We start from the raw sequence: 17,534 nt of genomic DNA, 5'->3' as shown, positions 1-17,534 counted from the left end.
AAATGCAAGAAGGCAAAGTGGTTGTGTGAGGAGGCTTTACAAATAGCTGAGGAAAGAAGAGAAGTGAAAGGCAAGGGGGAAAGGGAAAGATATACCCAACTGAGTGCAGAGTTCCAGAGAATAGCACAGAGGGATAAAAGGCCTTCTTAAATGAATAATGCAAAGAAATAGAGGAAAATAGTAGAATGGAAAGACTAGAGATCTCTTCAAGAAAATTGGCGATATCAAGGAAACATTTCATGTGAGGATGGTCATGATAAAGGACAGAAATGGTAAAGACTTAACAGAAGCTGAAGAGATTAAGAAGTGGCAGGAATACAATGAAGAACTATACAAAAAAGGTCTTAATGACCCAAATAACCATGATGCTGTGGTCACTCACCTAGAGCTGGATGTCCTGGAGTGTAAAATCAAGTGGGTCTTAGGAAACATTACTATGAATAAAGGTAGTAGAAGTGATGGAATTCTAGCTGAGCTATTTCAAGTCCTTAAAAATGATGTGTTGAAGTGCTGCACTCAATATGCCAGCAAACTTGAAAAACTCAGCAGTGGCCACGGGACTGTAAAAGGTCAGTTTTCATTCCAGTCCCAAAGAAGGGCAATGCCAGAGAATGTTCCAACTATTGTACAGTTGCGCTTATTTCACATGCTAGCAAGGTTATGCTCAAAATCCTTCAAGCTGTGCTTCAGCATTATGTGAACTGAAAATTTCCAGATGTACAAGTTGGGTTTATAAAAGGCAAAGTTAGAGATCAAATTGCCAACATTCATTGGATCATGGAGAAAGTAAGGGAGTTCCAGAAAAACCTTTACTTCTTCTTCATTGACTATGTGAAAGCCTTTGACTTTGTAAATCACAGCAAACTGTGGAAAATTCTTAACGAGATTGAAAGAAAACCAGACTACCTTACCTGTGTCCTGAGAAACCTGTATTCAGGTCAAGAAGCAATGGTTAGAACCCCACAATGAACAACAAACTGGTTCAAAACTGGTAAAGGAGTGTACATCAAGGCTGTATATTATCACCCTGACTTTTTTTAACTTATATGCAGAGTACATCATGCGAAATGCCAGGCAGAATGAATCCCAAGCAAGAATCAAGATTGCCAGGAGAAATATCAACAACATCAGATACGCAGATATCTCTCTGATGTCTAAAAGTGAAAAGGAACTAAAGATCCTCTTGATGAAAGTGAAAAAGGAGATTGAAAAAGCTGGCTTAAAAGTCAACATTCAAAAAATTAAGATGATGGCATCCAGTCCCATCACTTCATGGCAAATTGATGGGGAAAAAGTGGAAGCAGTGACAGATTTTATTTTCTTGGCTCCAAAATCACTTTGGATGATGACTGCAGCCATGAAATTAAAAGACACTTGCTCTTTGGAAGAAAAACTATGACAAACCTAGATAGCATGTGACAAAGCAGAGACATCACTTTGTTGACAACTGTCTATCTAGTCAAAGCTCTGGTTTTTCCAGTAGTCATGTATGGATGGAAAATTGGGCCATAAAGAAGGCTGAGCATGGAGGAATGGATGCTTTAGAACTGTGGTGCTGGAGAATACTCTTGAGAGTCCCTTGGACAGCAAGGTGATCAAACCAGTCAATCCTAAAGGAAATCAACCCTGAATATTCATTGGAAGGACTGATACTGAAGCTGAAGCTCCAATAATTTGCCCAGCTGATGGAAACAACCAACACATTGGAAAAGACCCTGTGGCTGGGAAAGATTGAAGGCAAAAGGAGAAAGATGAGATGTTTAGATAGCGTCGCTGACTCCGTGGACATGAATTTGAGCAAACTGTGGGAGAGAGTGAAGGACAGGGTATCTTGATGTACTGCAGTCCATGGGGTCACAAAGAGTCGAACATGACTTAGTGACTGAACAACAATGAACTTTAGTATGTATTAGTATATATTTGTTTATATTTTAACAAGCATAATTCACAATAATTCACAAAGAATTATTTGGTTACCTTCTTTTTTTTTTATCACAGCACCCAAAGACTGATTTGTTTATCTACAGTTTTATTAGAATTCCCAGTTCTCAGAATCCCTTCTCCCAAACTGTGGTAGCAGGCAATAAATGATGTATGTTTGGAGGGGCAAAGGCACAGTGGGGAGAGCAATACTAACACTAGAACAGCTCTGGCAGAGCAGGGCTGCTCTTTAGTTTATGAAACTTGTTACCTGTATTGGAGTCAGAACTAAAGCATAATTTCTAGGAACTTCTAAAGACTTGATTTTTATTCAAGTATGGTTGCTTTACAGTGTTGTGTTCATTTCTGCTGTGCAGCAGAATGAGTCAGTTACACTCTAGGAGCTTCTGAATGTGTTTTCTTTGGACAGATAAGATTCACATGTGATAAAATTCACCCACCTACTGTGTACTGTTGAGTGGATCTTATTCAAGAGTTGTGCATACTATACCAAAATCTAATTTTAAAACATTTAAAAATAATTGTAGGACTATGCTGGTGGTTCAGTGGTTAAGACTCTGAGCCCCCACTGTAGGGGATGCAGGTTTGGTCCCCGGTCAGGGAAGTTCCACATACCAAAAGGTTCAGCCAATGAATAAATAAAAAAATTGTAAAACATTTTCATCACTCCAAAGAAACCTTGTCCCTCTAACAGTCATTCTCCGTTCCCACTCCTTCAACTTTTCCAAAGTGGCCACTGCCTTTGCATCCCCACCAGCAACATGGGAGGGTGTCTGTGATCTACCTCCTTGCCCATATGTTAAAGCTGCCCACATAATGACTGTGGCATTAATGTGACTGAGGAAAGGTCATGAAACCCAGGCTGATTCAGACTTTTGACACTCCTCATGGATGGATGCCTAGATCAAGATAAAATCAACCTGGAATAAACTGTTTGCCCCCAGGATGTAGCCCATGATCGTAGACTCTCAATTAAAATAAAGTGATAATTCAGCACCAGATAATTTGGTAGTGATTGAGGTTCAAATAAAAATTTGCCGTTTTTGCCTACTTTTGTATTTCAACTAGAAAATGTATCTAGGAATCCTTAGAGATTTAAAGGTAACATTCAAAAAGGAGTTACTAGAGAAAAATTACTGAGGCGGCTATGATTGAAAATAAGACCAAACAATTGTAAATCACTCTGTATTCGACAAAAAATAGTGTAGAACATTCGTATACATTTCAGGGACAGGAAGCTTCTGTGTTAACATTAAATGTTCATAAATGTCAAATACGCAATTCTGACATCCTATATCCGGGAGAATGGAGATTTTCAGCCAGTGTAGAGTTGAGGAAATAACAAAGACTTGGCATCACTTGAACAGAACTGAATGCCATCTAAGAGGTTAGAGCTTAAAAGTTTTCCATGAGTTTAACATAGACTTTCATCAACAGTCCTTTTCATTTTCTGAAGGAAATGTCTTGAAATTTACCTAACTCTCCTTTTCCTTTAACAGAACAAATTATAACTTTAGGAGTACATGCTATCCTTTATACTAATGATAATCTAATTTTGTTGAATAGTGTGACTTTATTATGGTTCATTTTATTTATTATTCTTCTTTCTTGTCCAAGGGAGGTTTATAATAATACGTAGGATAGATATATTTTTAAAGACCAACATTTTTTACTTCATCAGGCAGTTTATTTAAATTAAAAAAATTTTCATATAAATTTTAAGGATAGTTTCCATTACAAAATATTGGTTATATTCCCTGTGACATGCAATACATCCTTGAGCCTATCTTATACCCAGTTGTTTGCACCTCCTCTCCCCCACCCCAATATTGCCCTTCCTCCCCACTGGTAACCACTATTAATAGTTCTCTATAAGTCTGTTTCTTTTTGTTGTATTTACTAGGTGTATTTTTTAGATTACACATGTAAGTGGTATCATATAGTATTTGTCTTTCTCTGTCTGACTTATTTCACCAAAACATAACACCCTCCAAGTTTATTCACGTCACTGCAAATGGTAAAATTTGGCAGTTTTTTGTGGCTGGATAGTATCTCATTGTATACATATTCCACATCTTCTTTATCCAGTTATCTGTTGATGGACTCTTAATTAGATTACTTCCATACCTTGGCCATTGTGAGTAATGCTGCTGTGAACATTGGGATGCATATATCTTTTCAAATGAGTGTTTTTGTCTTTTTTGGATATATACCCAATAGTAGAAATGCTGGCTCACATGCTAATCTTACATTTATTTTTTTGAGAAACCTCAGTACTGTTTTCCACAGTGACTGCACCAATTTATGTTCCCACCACAGTATACTAGGTTTCCTTTTCTCCACCTCCTTGTCAGCATTGTTATTTGTGTTCTTTTTGGTGACAGTTACTCTGATATATGTGACATGATGTTTAATTGTGGTTTTGATTTGCAATTCCCCTGATGATTAACAATATTGAGCACGCCTTCATGTGCCTGTTGGCCGTCTGCATTTTTTTTCATTGGGAAAATATTTATTTAGTCCTCCTGTCCATTTTTTAAGTGGGTTGTTTTGTGTTTTTTTGATGTTGAATTGTATGAGCTGTTTATATATGTTGAATACTAATCCCTGATCTGTCATATCATTTGTAGATATCTTCTCCATTCCGTAGGTTGATGAATATATTTAGTGTTACATTTGGATTGCTTTTTCTTTTTTGTGTGTATATCTATTACAAATTTTTGGTTTGTGGTTACCATGAAGTTTTTAATATAGAAGCCTGTATTTATATGTGCTTGTTTTAAGTTACTGATCTCTTACTTTCAAATTCATTTTGAAAACCCTGTATTTTTACTCTCCTCTCCTTATAATTACTGTTTTTGATATCATATGTTACTTTTAATTTTTTGTGTATCCCTTAACTTTTTATTGTGAATATAGATGATTTTTACTGCTTTTGTCTTTTAACCTCTCTTCTAGCTTGTAATGTGATTTCCTACCTTTACTGTATATTTTCCTTCAGTGAGCTTTTTCATTTTGTAATTTTCTTGTTTCTAGTTGAGGCCTTTTCTTTTTCACCTAGAGAAGTTCTATGAACATATCTTGTAAAGCTGGTTTGGTGGTTCTGCACTCTTCTAGATTTGCTTGTCTGTAAAATCTTTGATTTCCCTATCAGGTCTCTTTGAATTATCTTTCAAAATAGCTTCTAATTTTGAGTTTTATAAGGTGCCTTGTCATGCAGAGTCTGAATTTCACACAGGTTAAAAGATTCCAAACTCTCAAAGAGTGTATTAGAATATGCAACAATACATGTAGTATGTAGAAGCATATTTTCATACAGTTATATGAACAAGAGTCCCAAACTTTGAATATACTCATGGAACACTAGTCCAAATAAAGCAAAATGTTCTGGTACTTACTGATCTTTCTTTTTTTTTTTTTTTTTAATTTGGCTGCACTTAGTCTTAGTTGTGGCATGCAAGCTCTTAGTTGCAGCATGTGGGGTCTAGTTCCCTGACCAGGGATTGAACCCTGGGCTCCATGCATGGGGAGTGGGGAGTCTTAGCCTCTGGGCCACCAAGTAAGTCTTTATCTTACTATATTTTTGGGGGAAAATCCACTGCTTAGATTATATAATGGATTATTATTGCCAGGATTTAATACAAAAGGTGTGAAAAGAATCCTTTCTTGGGGCTATAAACTCAAGCTTCTTGGGATACTTTGCTTTTAAATTTCAGTGGAAATTGCTATCTTTCTAATATTTTCTTCTGTAAGCCTTTGAAGATCCACCCTTTTCGCTTTGCACCAGACCTGCTAAGCCTGTTCTTGATTCCAGACCCATATTTGTCTTGATCCTCTTGCTGAGCCACCCTTTAATGAGTCTACATTATTTTTTAGAACTGACCTGCTTTCAGACTTCCCTGGTTAAGACTCCACTGTCCAATGCAGGGAGTGTGGGTTTGATTTCTGGTCCAGAAACTAAATTCCCACATGCCATGCTTCATCCTCTGCTGCTGCGGCTCAGTTGTGTCCAACTCTTTGCGACCCCATGGACTGTAACCCCCCAGGCTCCTCTGCCCATGGAATTTTCCAGGCAAGAATACTGAAATGGGTTGCCATTTCCTACTCCAGGGGATCTTCCTGGCCCAGGGATCGAACCCACATCTCTTGTACCTCCTGCAGGTTGGGTTGGCAAGTGGGTTCTTTACCACTAGCGTCACCTGGGAGGCCATGGCATGGGGTATGGCCAAAAATTAAAAAAAAAAAAAGAACCAACCTGCTTCATGAGGCTTTCCACTCCTGCTCCTGCCTTGATTGTCTGCATTTCCCTGTGATTCCTAAACATTTACTGTCCACCCAACCTCTGTGGCACTTCTCCATATACTCTTGTGCATGCATCTTACCTTCCTAATGGGGTTATAAGCTCCTAGGTGGCAAGGGCTATGCCTTATATTTCTTCTGAGGTTCCTTGGTATCTAGTGCAATATAATTTAAATTGAAAGTGATCAAAAAATTTCTGGAATGAAGATCCCATTTTTATAACACTGTATTTCTGTAAATATTAGGATAAACAGGCTTAGTGGAAATTTCAGTTAATTAATTTTTGATTACCTTTTATTGCAGTATAGTTGCTTTACAATGATTTGATACTTTCTACTGTACAGCAAAGTGAATCTGCCATATGTATACATAGAGTCCCTCCTTTTTGGATTTCCTTCTCATTTAGTTGCTCCCAGAGAGCACTGAGTAGAGTTGCCTGAGCTATACCATGGGTTCTGATTAGTTATCTATTTTGTACATAGTAAAAATAGTGTATATATGACAGTCTCAATCTCCCAATTCATCCCACCTCCCCTTTCCCTCTCTTGGTTTCCATATGTTTGTTCTGTACATCCATGTCCCTATTTCTGTTTTGCAAATACAGTTCATCTATATCATTTTTCTAGGTTCCATATGTATGTGTTACTATATAATATTTCAATTAATTTAAGCTCTTTATTCATAAGACTACCAGGGAAGACATTTTATCATATTGGATCATAAGTTATGAAGAAGGAGAATTAGTAAGATGAAATTTTCAGAAAAAAATGGTAACATATCTATATTTCCTTATTTTGTGGTCATAGACTGTACACCTAAGCTTAACCTTTGACCCAAACAGGATCAAGCTGGGTGTGGATAGTTAAAATAATCAACTTGAAATTACTGCACACTCACAACATGTTTATTCTGTTGCACTTAAAAGAAACAAATGCCAGCTAACTTAAAATAATTTACTAGGTTAGCTCTGAGAATGAAATGGAAGACTGGAGGAACCAGGCCTGGGTATCCCTCAGTAGCCAAGGTAGTAGGATTTGACAGAGGGTTTCTTTAAAGCACTGCCACTGGGATCAATGAATCCCAAATATTTTTTTTATTAGAACATTGCACTCAAGATTCAGGATCCTGGGGAAGAGGTCCTACTGGCCTTGCTTGGTTCAGGTTTACTTTATTGGTCAAGATCAAAGACCTCTTGATTAACAGTCCCACCAACCATGTATCCATGAGGAAAGACCCAAGTGCTCCAAAGAAAATTGGCTACCATTACAACAAGGAGGAAAGGCTTGTCTAGTTGTGAACTCACCTTATAGAATATAGAAAATCAGAAAAAGCAGGTGAGAGACATCTAAAGGATAGCAGATTACAGGAGAAAGATGTTGCCCTGACGGAAAATAAGAAATCACTAAATGGTATTTTTCACCATGTTCTGTTCAGACTACCTGTGTCTCAAGTTCTGAGACAATGAAAGGTCAGAAGCTCTTAACCAACTCTTTAAAAAACTCGTCATTCTAGTCCCAGATGATACATGTGGGAGCTTTGTATTTCAAAGATTTGCTCTCCCAAACATTTACTGTGAGAAGAATTTCTCTGGCTCCTGTCCTATGTGTTGAAATGTCACTCAAGGCAAGGCAAAGCAAAGCAAGGCAAGGCCAAAGGTATTTGGTGTATAAAGGCATTTCTGTCTACTTCAGTTTGAAAACTTGCAAGGGAGATATTCCTCACCTTTTCACTCCGCTTCCCTTTCCCTCCAGAAAACTCTGACTTTTTTTAAGATCATGGTGCTTTGCCTTTGTATATGTGTGCTTTTCCTGGACAGCTGTACCTTGAAGATTTAAATGAAGGACAATCGCTTATACATTAAAAAAAATAATTTTTTTTATTTATTTATGACTGTGCTGGGTCTTCGTGGCTACATGGGCTTTTCTCTAGTTGCAGCAAGTGAGCACTACTCTCAAGTTGTAGTGTGCAGGCTTCTCACTGCAGTGGCTTTTCTTGTTTTGGAGCAGGGACTCTAGGGTGCATGGGCTTCAGTAGTTGTGGCTCCCAGGCTTAAGAGCACAGGCTCAGTACTTTTGGCCCACAGGTTTAGTTGCTTCTTGGCACGTGGAATCTTCCAGGATCAGGGATCAAACCTGTGTCTCCAGCACTGGCAGGCAGATTATTTGCCACTGAGCCGCCAAAGAAGCCCTGCATTTGGTGTTTTATACAACCTTTTGGCCTCATTAGGTAACTTGTTATTGATGTCATACATTATCTGGTTTAGGGAATTAAGACTTTCTTTTCTTTAAAAGGTACTCTGAATAGGAACTGCAGAGTACCATTATGTTGTCTCTAGAAGGAACAGAATTTATTATTTACTCTTCAGTAGAAAAGGTACGGGAGAGAATAGACTTCTCAGGAAGGGGCATATCGAGTACTTTAAAGAATTTTTATATTTGCAAGTATTCTGTCTGCTAACACAGTCATGTGGTCTGAGAGACTAAATTTTAGCCTCTACAGTTTTGTGCACAAATTGTAACATTTCTTGGTTTTCAGTTATGAAAGATTGAAAGTTAATTTGTACAAAAAGCTGTGGCAGGTGGTGACATAATTTTTGCCCAGTATTTTGAATGTCAAGGTGAAGAAATTCACCAAGTTGCAGATAAATTGATGGGTATAGCTATGAGTCTCGAAAAAGTGAAAGTGAAATCGCTCAGTCGTGGCTGACTCTTTGTGACCCCATGGATTATAGCCTACCAGGCTCCCCCCTCCATAGGATTTTCCAGGCAAGAGTACTGGAGTGGGTTGCCATTTCCTTCTCCAGGGGATCTTCCCAACCCAGGGATCGAACCCGTCTCTCCTGCATTGTAGGCAGATGCATTACTGTCTAAGCCACCAGGGAAGTCTCTCTTAAGGTAGCCAAATTCCTCATCATCTAATTAGGGGTATACATGAATGGAAGAATGATATTCCTACTCTCTTCACCTATTTTTTGATGAAACTACAGCCAAGGGAATGGTTTGGCAAAATCTGTGGATGAAGAGGACTTTGTTGAACCTGACTGTGAACCTGGCATGGTGAAGAGAGACAGAAGATAAAGATGACTGGGAGGCCCTGTCAAGGGCAGGAAGTTCAGGCCTTGGGCCTCCAAATCCATTACCGTATAAACTACTTCAGAATTTGTAAAGAATGAATGTTTTCAAATTCTTTTAAAATATAATTTTGATACCAAAACACAGTCAAAATTAAAAACAAAAGAGACAAATATCACCTATGACTTTAACCCTCCCCCAAAGAAACTGACATAATCAAAATAGAGCATGAACCAGGGAAGATTTAGTCTACTAATTCAAGGATGATTCAATAGTAGAAAATAGAGATTTTGTTATATTAAAAAGAGAAGAAAATTACATCATCTCCATATGCACTGGAAATGCATTTGAGAAAAACATAATAAACATTCTTTAAAATAACACTTGAAAGTAGAAACTTTTTTCCTTAAGTTTGTGGAATATATCTATCTGAGCCTCAGAAGCAATACCATGGCACTTGAAGGCTTTTCCATTAAAGTTAGAAACTGGACAAAGATATATACTCTGATTATTTAACATTATTCTGTATGCCTTGTCTCACACAAAGGCAAAAAAAAAAAAAAAAAAGATTAGACACGTGAGAATCCAAAGTAAGGGGTTTGTAGATGGCTATATAACTGTATTGTATTATCAGTTGTATATCCCCAAGAAAATCATTGAAGAATCTAATTCAAACAAGAGATTTTATAGTAAGGTAGTAGAATCCAAAATTAACATACAGATATTAATAGCTTTTATACATACAAACAGAGGTAAAGAAATAAGCCCAATTATAATGTTAGCAAAAAGAATAAGCTATAAAAATAAAAAGAAACATTGAGGAAAACTTTAAACACTAGAACACAAAATAGATTGAACAAATGCAAAGATATGAAATGGAAAATAGACTCAGCATCATAAAAGGAATTTGCCCCCATTAAATCAATTTATAATTTAACTCAGTCATAATGAAAGCACTATCAGATTTTAGAATCAAACTGATTCAGAAGTTCATATAAAAAAGTAAACAAACAATGAAAGTGAAAATCACTCAGTCGTGTCTAACTATGTGCAACCCTGTGGAACGTCCATGGAATTCTCCAGACTGGAATACTGGAGTGGGTAGCCTTTCCCTTCTCCAGCGGATCTTCCCAACTCAGGGATCAAACCCAGGTCTCCCACATTGCAGGCAGATTCTTTATCAGCTGAGCCACAAGGGAAGCCCAAGAATACTGCAGTGGGTAGCCTATCTCTTCTCCAACAGATCTTCCTGACCCAGGAAGCAAATTAAAGTCTCCTGCATTGCAGGTGGATTCTTTACCAACTGAGCTATGAGGTAAGTCCAAACAAACAAGAAGAGCCAAGAACATATTGAAAAGTTGTGCAGTGACAGAGAGGAAAGAAACTGTTTGCACTGAAACTTGAAATATATTAAAAATGCTTAAGGAATAATTCTCTGGTGGTCAAGTGGTTCGTTCTTTGCACTGTCACTGCTGTGGGTGTGGGTTCAAGCCCTGGTCATGAAACTAAGATCCTGCAAGCCACATGGGTTGGCCAAAAGAAAAAGAAAGACTTAATAGTTAAGCAAATTTGGTAATGATGGGTGACTAAACAGATCATTGGAACAGAAGGAAAAATCCAGAAACACCCATATATACCCAAGAATTAGATACAAATTACAAATGACTTTTGACCTATGAAACAGCACATATCATTCAGAGAATGCTAAGAAATATAAGCTAAAGCCAACAAATTGGCAAAAATCCAAAAGTTTCACAACACACCCAAAGTTGCTGGGGCTCATATAAATTGGTTTAATCCCTTGAAGTCAATTTGCTAATACTGATTACAATTACAAATGTATATTTGTAGTTGACTCAGCAATTCTTTTCAGATATGTAGAAAGATATATGTGTATTTGAGGTTATTCATTACAGGATTGTTTTTCATTGGGAGCAGTGGGTACTGGTTAAAGAATTCAGAATTATTGGAACACAACGTAGCCGAAAGAAAGGAGTGAGGATGGTTATTACGCATTGATGTGAAAGACCTTCAAGGTATTTTTCAAGTGAGAAAAAGCAAGACACATACCAGTATATATAACATGCTATTATTTTGTGTGTAAAAAAATTAGAGGGAATCTGTATTTGAGTTAGCTTATGTATTTATAAGTTAATTCTGTGTGAGTGCGTGCTAAGTTGCTTCAGTTCTAGAAAGATACAAGAGAAACAAGAAGCGTTGGTTACCTTTGAAGGGTATGGGAATTAGACAGGAACTAGGTAGAGGGAGACTGTATATCTTCTGTCATTTTTTTTTCCATTTTGAACCAAATGAATGTTTTGTTGAAAAAAGGATATCTAAGACTCTTTGCTTGTTTTTGCTTGTTATATTCATAAAGAAACTCTGGAAGGGGACTTCCCTGGTAGTCCAGTGGTTAAGAATCCATCTGCCAATGCAGGGGACATGGATTCCATTCCTGATCTGGGAAGATCCCACATGCCATGGAGCAACTAAGCCCATATGCCATAACTACTAAGCCTGTGCTCTAGAGCCCGGGAGAGGGAGCCACAATTGCTGCAGCCCAAGTCTAGAGCCTGTACTCTGCACCAAGAGAAGCCCCCACATAGCACAAGGAAGACCCAGCGCAGCCAAAAATAAATAAGTATGTTTTTTTAAAAAAAGAAACTCCGGAGGGATACTTGAGCTGGTGAACATTGTGATGTGCTGTCTACCCTCCCTCCAGACCCCCTTTAGGAATGAAAGGTTTCTTGCCCCCAAAACTGAAGGGCTGCTGACAGATGGCTTCAGGTAACAGCCCCCAGGGGTAATGGTTGCCCCTTTTGAATAGAGTCACCTTACCTGAGGTCACACCCTCTTCCCCGGTGATCTGCAACTGGTGAGTTATCAACATGGGGGTGTGAAGGGCCAGCTCCTCTTGCCCCACTCAGGGCAACTGTGAGGGGTCAGCCCGGCTTTGGAAATCTCCTTAGCCCTTCACTCTGAATGGTGGCTTGCCTTCTCTTGCTGCTGTCTGTTCTCTTCCAATGAGAGCACTTTTAATAAACCTTCTCTTGCTAAGAGTCTTCTTCATTGGGAACTCAACATGCAACAAGAATCCAAAGCAGTCATTTCCTGTGGTTGGCTTGGGGTGGGAACCTGGTGAATGGGGATAAATTTAGGAAGGAGACTTCACTCTATGCCTTTTTTAAAAAATTTGAAGTATAGTTGATTTACAGTGTCATGTTAGTTATAGGTGTACAGCACCATGATTGAGTTGTACATATATTATGTGTGTGTGCGTGTATATATATATATGTATGTATATATACACCTATATATGTATATAAATACACACACACATATATATTCTTTTTAGATTCTTTCCCTTAAAGGTTATTATAAAATATTGATTATAGTTCTTCATGCTATACAGTAGGTGCCTGTTGGTTATCTGTTTTATGTATAGTAGTGCATATATGTTCATTTCAAACTCCTAATGTATCCCTTTTATAATATAAAAAACATTTTTTGGAGACATGTGGATATAGTACTTATTCAAATCAGAAATAAAAATTTTAAAGTTAACTTGGTATCTCAGTGATCTCTTATCCTTTTCCTTGTGTATTTTTAGAGAACTTTTTAATATTTTAATTTAGGAGGAGCTATTTTAAATCTAAAATACCATGCTTCACCACACTGTAAATATGCTTTTTCTTTTTTTCTTTTTTTTTTTTTTTTGCTTAGGACCCACTGAGAGACGCCTCCTTGACTTCACATTACAATGGAATTTAAAAAGTCACCTGATGGTGGTTGGGGCTGGGTGATTGTGGCTGTCTCCTTCTTTACTCAGTTTTTGTGTTATGGATCGCCGTTAGCTGTTGGCGTCTTGTACATAGAATGGCTGGACGCCTTTGGTGAAGGAAAAGGAAAAACAGCCTGGATTGGATCCCTTGCAAGTGGAGTTGGCTTGCTTGCAAGTAAGTGGATAACTTTGTGCTTCTCCTCACTCATTAATCGTTTGATTACATAATTGTTTCCTGCCTCATTAACACTGTACATGCATAGGAGGCTACCTACTTTTTTTTTAAGTATAATGCCTACTTTTCTGCTTTCACTGAGATTATAAACCTCTCCTTCCCTGTAATAGTGTGTCTGACACTCAGTCATGTCTGACTTTTTGTGACTCTGTGGACTGTAGCCCACCAGGCTCCTCTGCCCATGGGAATTTCCAGGCCAGAATAGTACAGTGGGTTGCCATTTTCTTTTCCAGGAGATCTTCCTGACCCAGGGACCAAACGCAAGTCTCTTGCATTGCAGACAGATTCTTTACTGTCTGAGCTACCAGGGAAGTTCTCATTATAATAAATCATGTGAAAATACAGAAATTCCATAAGATATTGAATCATTCATATCTTTATTCATTTACTTGCTGCTGTGTACCAGGCATTGATGCTGGATATGAAAGGATGAATGGCTAGCACTTCTTTTATTTCTGCCTTTAAGAGGTTCAGTCTAGTGAGACACAAATACTTCCACAAGTAAGAAAGATACAAGGGCATGAGGACAGTGATCCATGTATGTCCGAAGAATGCTGGTGACCAAAAGGCCAAATGTTTTGCATCAGTCCTGGAAACAGTTCCTCTGTGATTCATAGTTACTCCTCTCTGATTCAGATATACTGTGATCAAATTGCATGTCCTACATTTGTGTCACCTTCTTAAGAAAAATTTGACATGGCAAAGGGTAGTCCCATCTCACAATGATGATGCCATTAAGGATTTAAATGTAGTGTTATATATGTGATGCATTTTGTGTGACCTTTATATAATGTATCCAGAAGTAATATTCTTGATTAGCACTTATCAAGTATGATACAATAGTGATTCGTAACATCTTTAGAGAGCATAGTAGAGGGGCTTTTTTTTTTAAGGATTGTATGTACTTCAATTTCTAGAGTTGTAGTTTGAACTCTGCAATATCTTTAGCGATTGTCAGTCTAACTTACTTGGAACTGGTTAAGAACAGATCTGCTGAAACGTAGCCCTGGAGTCTCTTCCTGTGCTTTGAACTAGACATGGTGATTCATTGAGCAAATCACAATCTCTGTTCTTATGGGAAAATAAGGACAACACATGTGGTGATTTATAAGATCTTTTTGCAGCTCTAAAATGATTTCCAAAGAAAATGCAATGGCCATTCCTTCTTTTAAATTTCTTGTCTTTCCTGATCACTAAAGGGGACTTCTTAGAACAAAATAAAACATAAACCGTTGCTTCCAACTGATGCATTACCTTGTTACATTAAAAACAAGACTTGAAAAACAATGCTGGATCATCTGGCCATGTCAGATAAGATAACTAAGCATAATTAAACAAATGAAAATAACACTGTCATTATAAGCTTAAGAAAAACAGGAAACATTTGCCAAGATTTGTTTGAAAGAATTTTTCAAAATGTGGGCTGTTTATAAAGCTGTCAGAGTACAAGTGAATGGTGGTTGATATGTTTGAGAGTATAATTTTTAGAGAATGATCTGGTGAGAAGAGAATTTTTAAATGTTGTCCAATTAGTCATCATTTCTATTAGCAAATTCAAAGTTAAATAGGAATGCAATTACTTGCCTTCTAGCAAGAATCAAAGGGTAATTGAAATACTACCTCTGTTAGCACATACCTGGAGAACAGAGCTCTCTTTCATGAAGTTTGTCCAGGTAAGACTTGAGGGTTTGAGGGTTCAGGGAAGCTAAGATCATCTTAGGGATGGGTAGGGTGGTCAGAGCTGACGCTGAGACTCTGAACTGTGGCTCTCTACTTTCTGCAGGTTCCCAGGTGAATGACTAGTTTATCTCGGGGCCACGAGCAGCCCTCTTCACTTATAGGTAGGACCAGCTACGTAATTTGCAAACACAAGTGTGAAATGAAAATGCAGGACCTTCTGTTAAAAAAGTTAAGAATTTCCAGATAGAGCAGGGCAGCAGACCAAGTGCATGGTCCTTTTCAGAGCCAAGTCCTGTCCAGCTGGTTGGGCTGGAGAGAGAGCATCCCACTGAACGTCCAGGGAGTGAATAAGTAGTGAGGGGAATGTTGAGCTGAAGTCAGAGTTAGTCTGAGCCCTGGCTCCACTACCCTGTAGCTGAGGGACCATATGCAAGTCACTTAACTTCAGTGTCTATAGCTAGATGAGGAGACACTTAGACCAGCTAATCAAAACTTTTGAAGATAAGCATAGACTGTGAAGACCAGAGGGTTCCAGAATGAGGGAGCAGTGAGAAGAAAATGTTGACAGGAGACCTAAGACTTATGGGTATGTGTGTGTGTGTGCATGCGCACGTGCCTGTGTGCCCTTTAGTTAGTGGCCACTGAGTATCCGTGTTGTTGGCCTCTCTTGGCTCTTCATAGCATAAATTAGGGGACAAATTCTGAGAGCTATGGTAATACAATGTTAGCGAGAGGTGTTGAGCAGCGTTTGAGCCACATTCAGCTTCTACTTTGTCGACCACTTTGTCCTAAGCAGAAACAAACGGATGGGTACTACCTTGGAAACAGAAAAAGTACATCTCACAATGGTTATCAGTGATTCTTTTCTTTTAACTCTATTAACTTACTTAACTCTTGGCCGTGCTGTGTCTTCGTTGCTGCACATGAGCTTTCTCTAGTTGGTGGAGAGTGGAGACCACTTTCTGACTTCTGGCAGCAGCTTCTCTTGTCGCGGAGCTCGGGCTCCACAGTTGTGGTGTACAGGCTTATTTGTCCCGTGGAATGTGACATCTTCCCGGAACAGGGATCGAACCCATGTCCCTTGCATTGGCAGATGGATTCTGGACCAGTGGCCCACCAGGGAAGTCCTATCAGTGATTCTAAAATAGGGAGATAATCAGAATCATTTGCAAAAAATTTCAGCATATAAATGCCTAGATTAGACCCTTAGGTATTCTAATTCAGCTTATAATGGGACCCACGAACATGAATTTTTTTCAAGTCTCCAAAGTGATTTTCAAGTTGGGACTACCACTGGCTTAAGACCTCTCTACTTAGATTTCATTCTGGCACTTTTTGATATTTTTCAAATATATGATTGCTGTTGACTTACTTAGAAAGAGAAATACTGTAGGTTTCTGCTTGAATGTGTCACTGTGCTCATTCTGTCTAAATCATGACAAATAAATTGTGTCCAGTGGTTCCAATCTGGTGTTTGCATCCTTCTTGATAAAAACTTAACAAAAAGGCAGAAAGTGAAGAAGAACTAAAGGGCCTCTTGATGAAAGTGAAAGAAGAGAGTGAAAAAGTTGGCTTAAAGCTCAACATTCAGAAAACTAAGGTCATGGCATCTGGTCCCATCACTTCATGGCAAATAGATGGGGATACAGTGGAAACAGTGACTGACTTTATTTTTCTGGGCTCCAGAATCACTGCAGGGGGTAATTGAAGCCATGAAATTAAAAGACGCTTACTCCTTGGAAGGAAAGTTACGACCAACCTAGACCCTGATGCTGGGAAGGATTGGGGACAGGAGGAGAAGGGGACGACAGAGGATGTGATGGATGGATGGCATCACCGACTCGATGGGCATGAGTTTGAGTAAACTCCGGGAGTTGGTGATGGACAGGGAGGCCTGGCATGCTGCGATTCATGGGGTTGCAAAGAGTCGGACACGACTGAGTGACTGAACTCAACTGAACTGAGACAGCATATTAAAAAGCAGAGACATCACTTTGTCAACAAAGGTCCGTCTAGTCAAGGCTATGGTTTTTCCAGTGGTCATGTATGGATGTGAGAGTTGGACTATAAAGAAAGCTGAGTGCTGAAGAATTGATGCTTTTGAACTGTGGTGTTGGAAAAGACTCTTGAGAATCCCTTGGACTGCAAGCAGATCTGACCAGTCTGTCCTAAAGGACATCAGTCCTGGGTGTTCATTGGAAGGACTGATGTTGAAGCTGAAACTCCAATACTTTGGCCACCTGATGGGAAGAGCTGACTCATTTGAAAAGACCCTGATGCTGGGAAAGATTGGGGGCAGGAGGAGAATGGGATGACAGAGGATGAGATGGTTGGATGGCATCACCGACTCAATGGATATGGGTTTGGGTGGACTTTGGGAGTTGATGATGGACAGGGAGGTCTGGCGTGCTGTGGTTCATGGGGTTGCCAAGAATCGGACGCGACTGAGTGACTGAACTGAACTGAATATAATTTGTACGTATATATATGTGTGTGTGTGCATATATGTATTTATATAAATACATCT

At 38.7% G+C, this 17,534-nt stretch overlaps 1 protein-coding gene across 3 annotated transcripts in view; it reads left to right on the top strand.

The window, feature by feature from the left end:
• Positions 1 to 17,534, top strand: part of SLC16A9 (solute carrier family 16 member 9) — a 75,855-nt gene that overhangs the window by 18,173 nt on the left and 40,148 nt on the right. For all 3 annotated transcript variants that reach the window (XM_065922386.1, XM_065922384.1, XM_065922385.1), the window contains exon 2: positions 13,035 to 13,267. In XM_065922386.1, the coding sequence (XP_065778458.1) occupies positions 13,072 to 13,267 (196 nt within the window). In that variant the 5' untranslated portion in view covers positions 13,035 to 13,071. The remainder of the gene's footprint in view (positions 1 to 13,034; positions 13,268 to 17,534) is intronic.

This window comes from Muntiacus reevesi, chromosome 2 (genome assembly GCF_963930625.1).
Source record: "Muntiacus reevesi chromosome 2, mMunRee1.1, whole genome shotgun sequence".
Lineage (NCBI taxonomy): Eukaryota > Metazoa > Chordata > Mammalia > Artiodactyla > Cervidae > Muntiacus > Muntiacus reevesi.
Note: the sequence above shows the minus strand (reverse complement) of the source record. Positions and strands in the feature narration are given on the sequence as shown.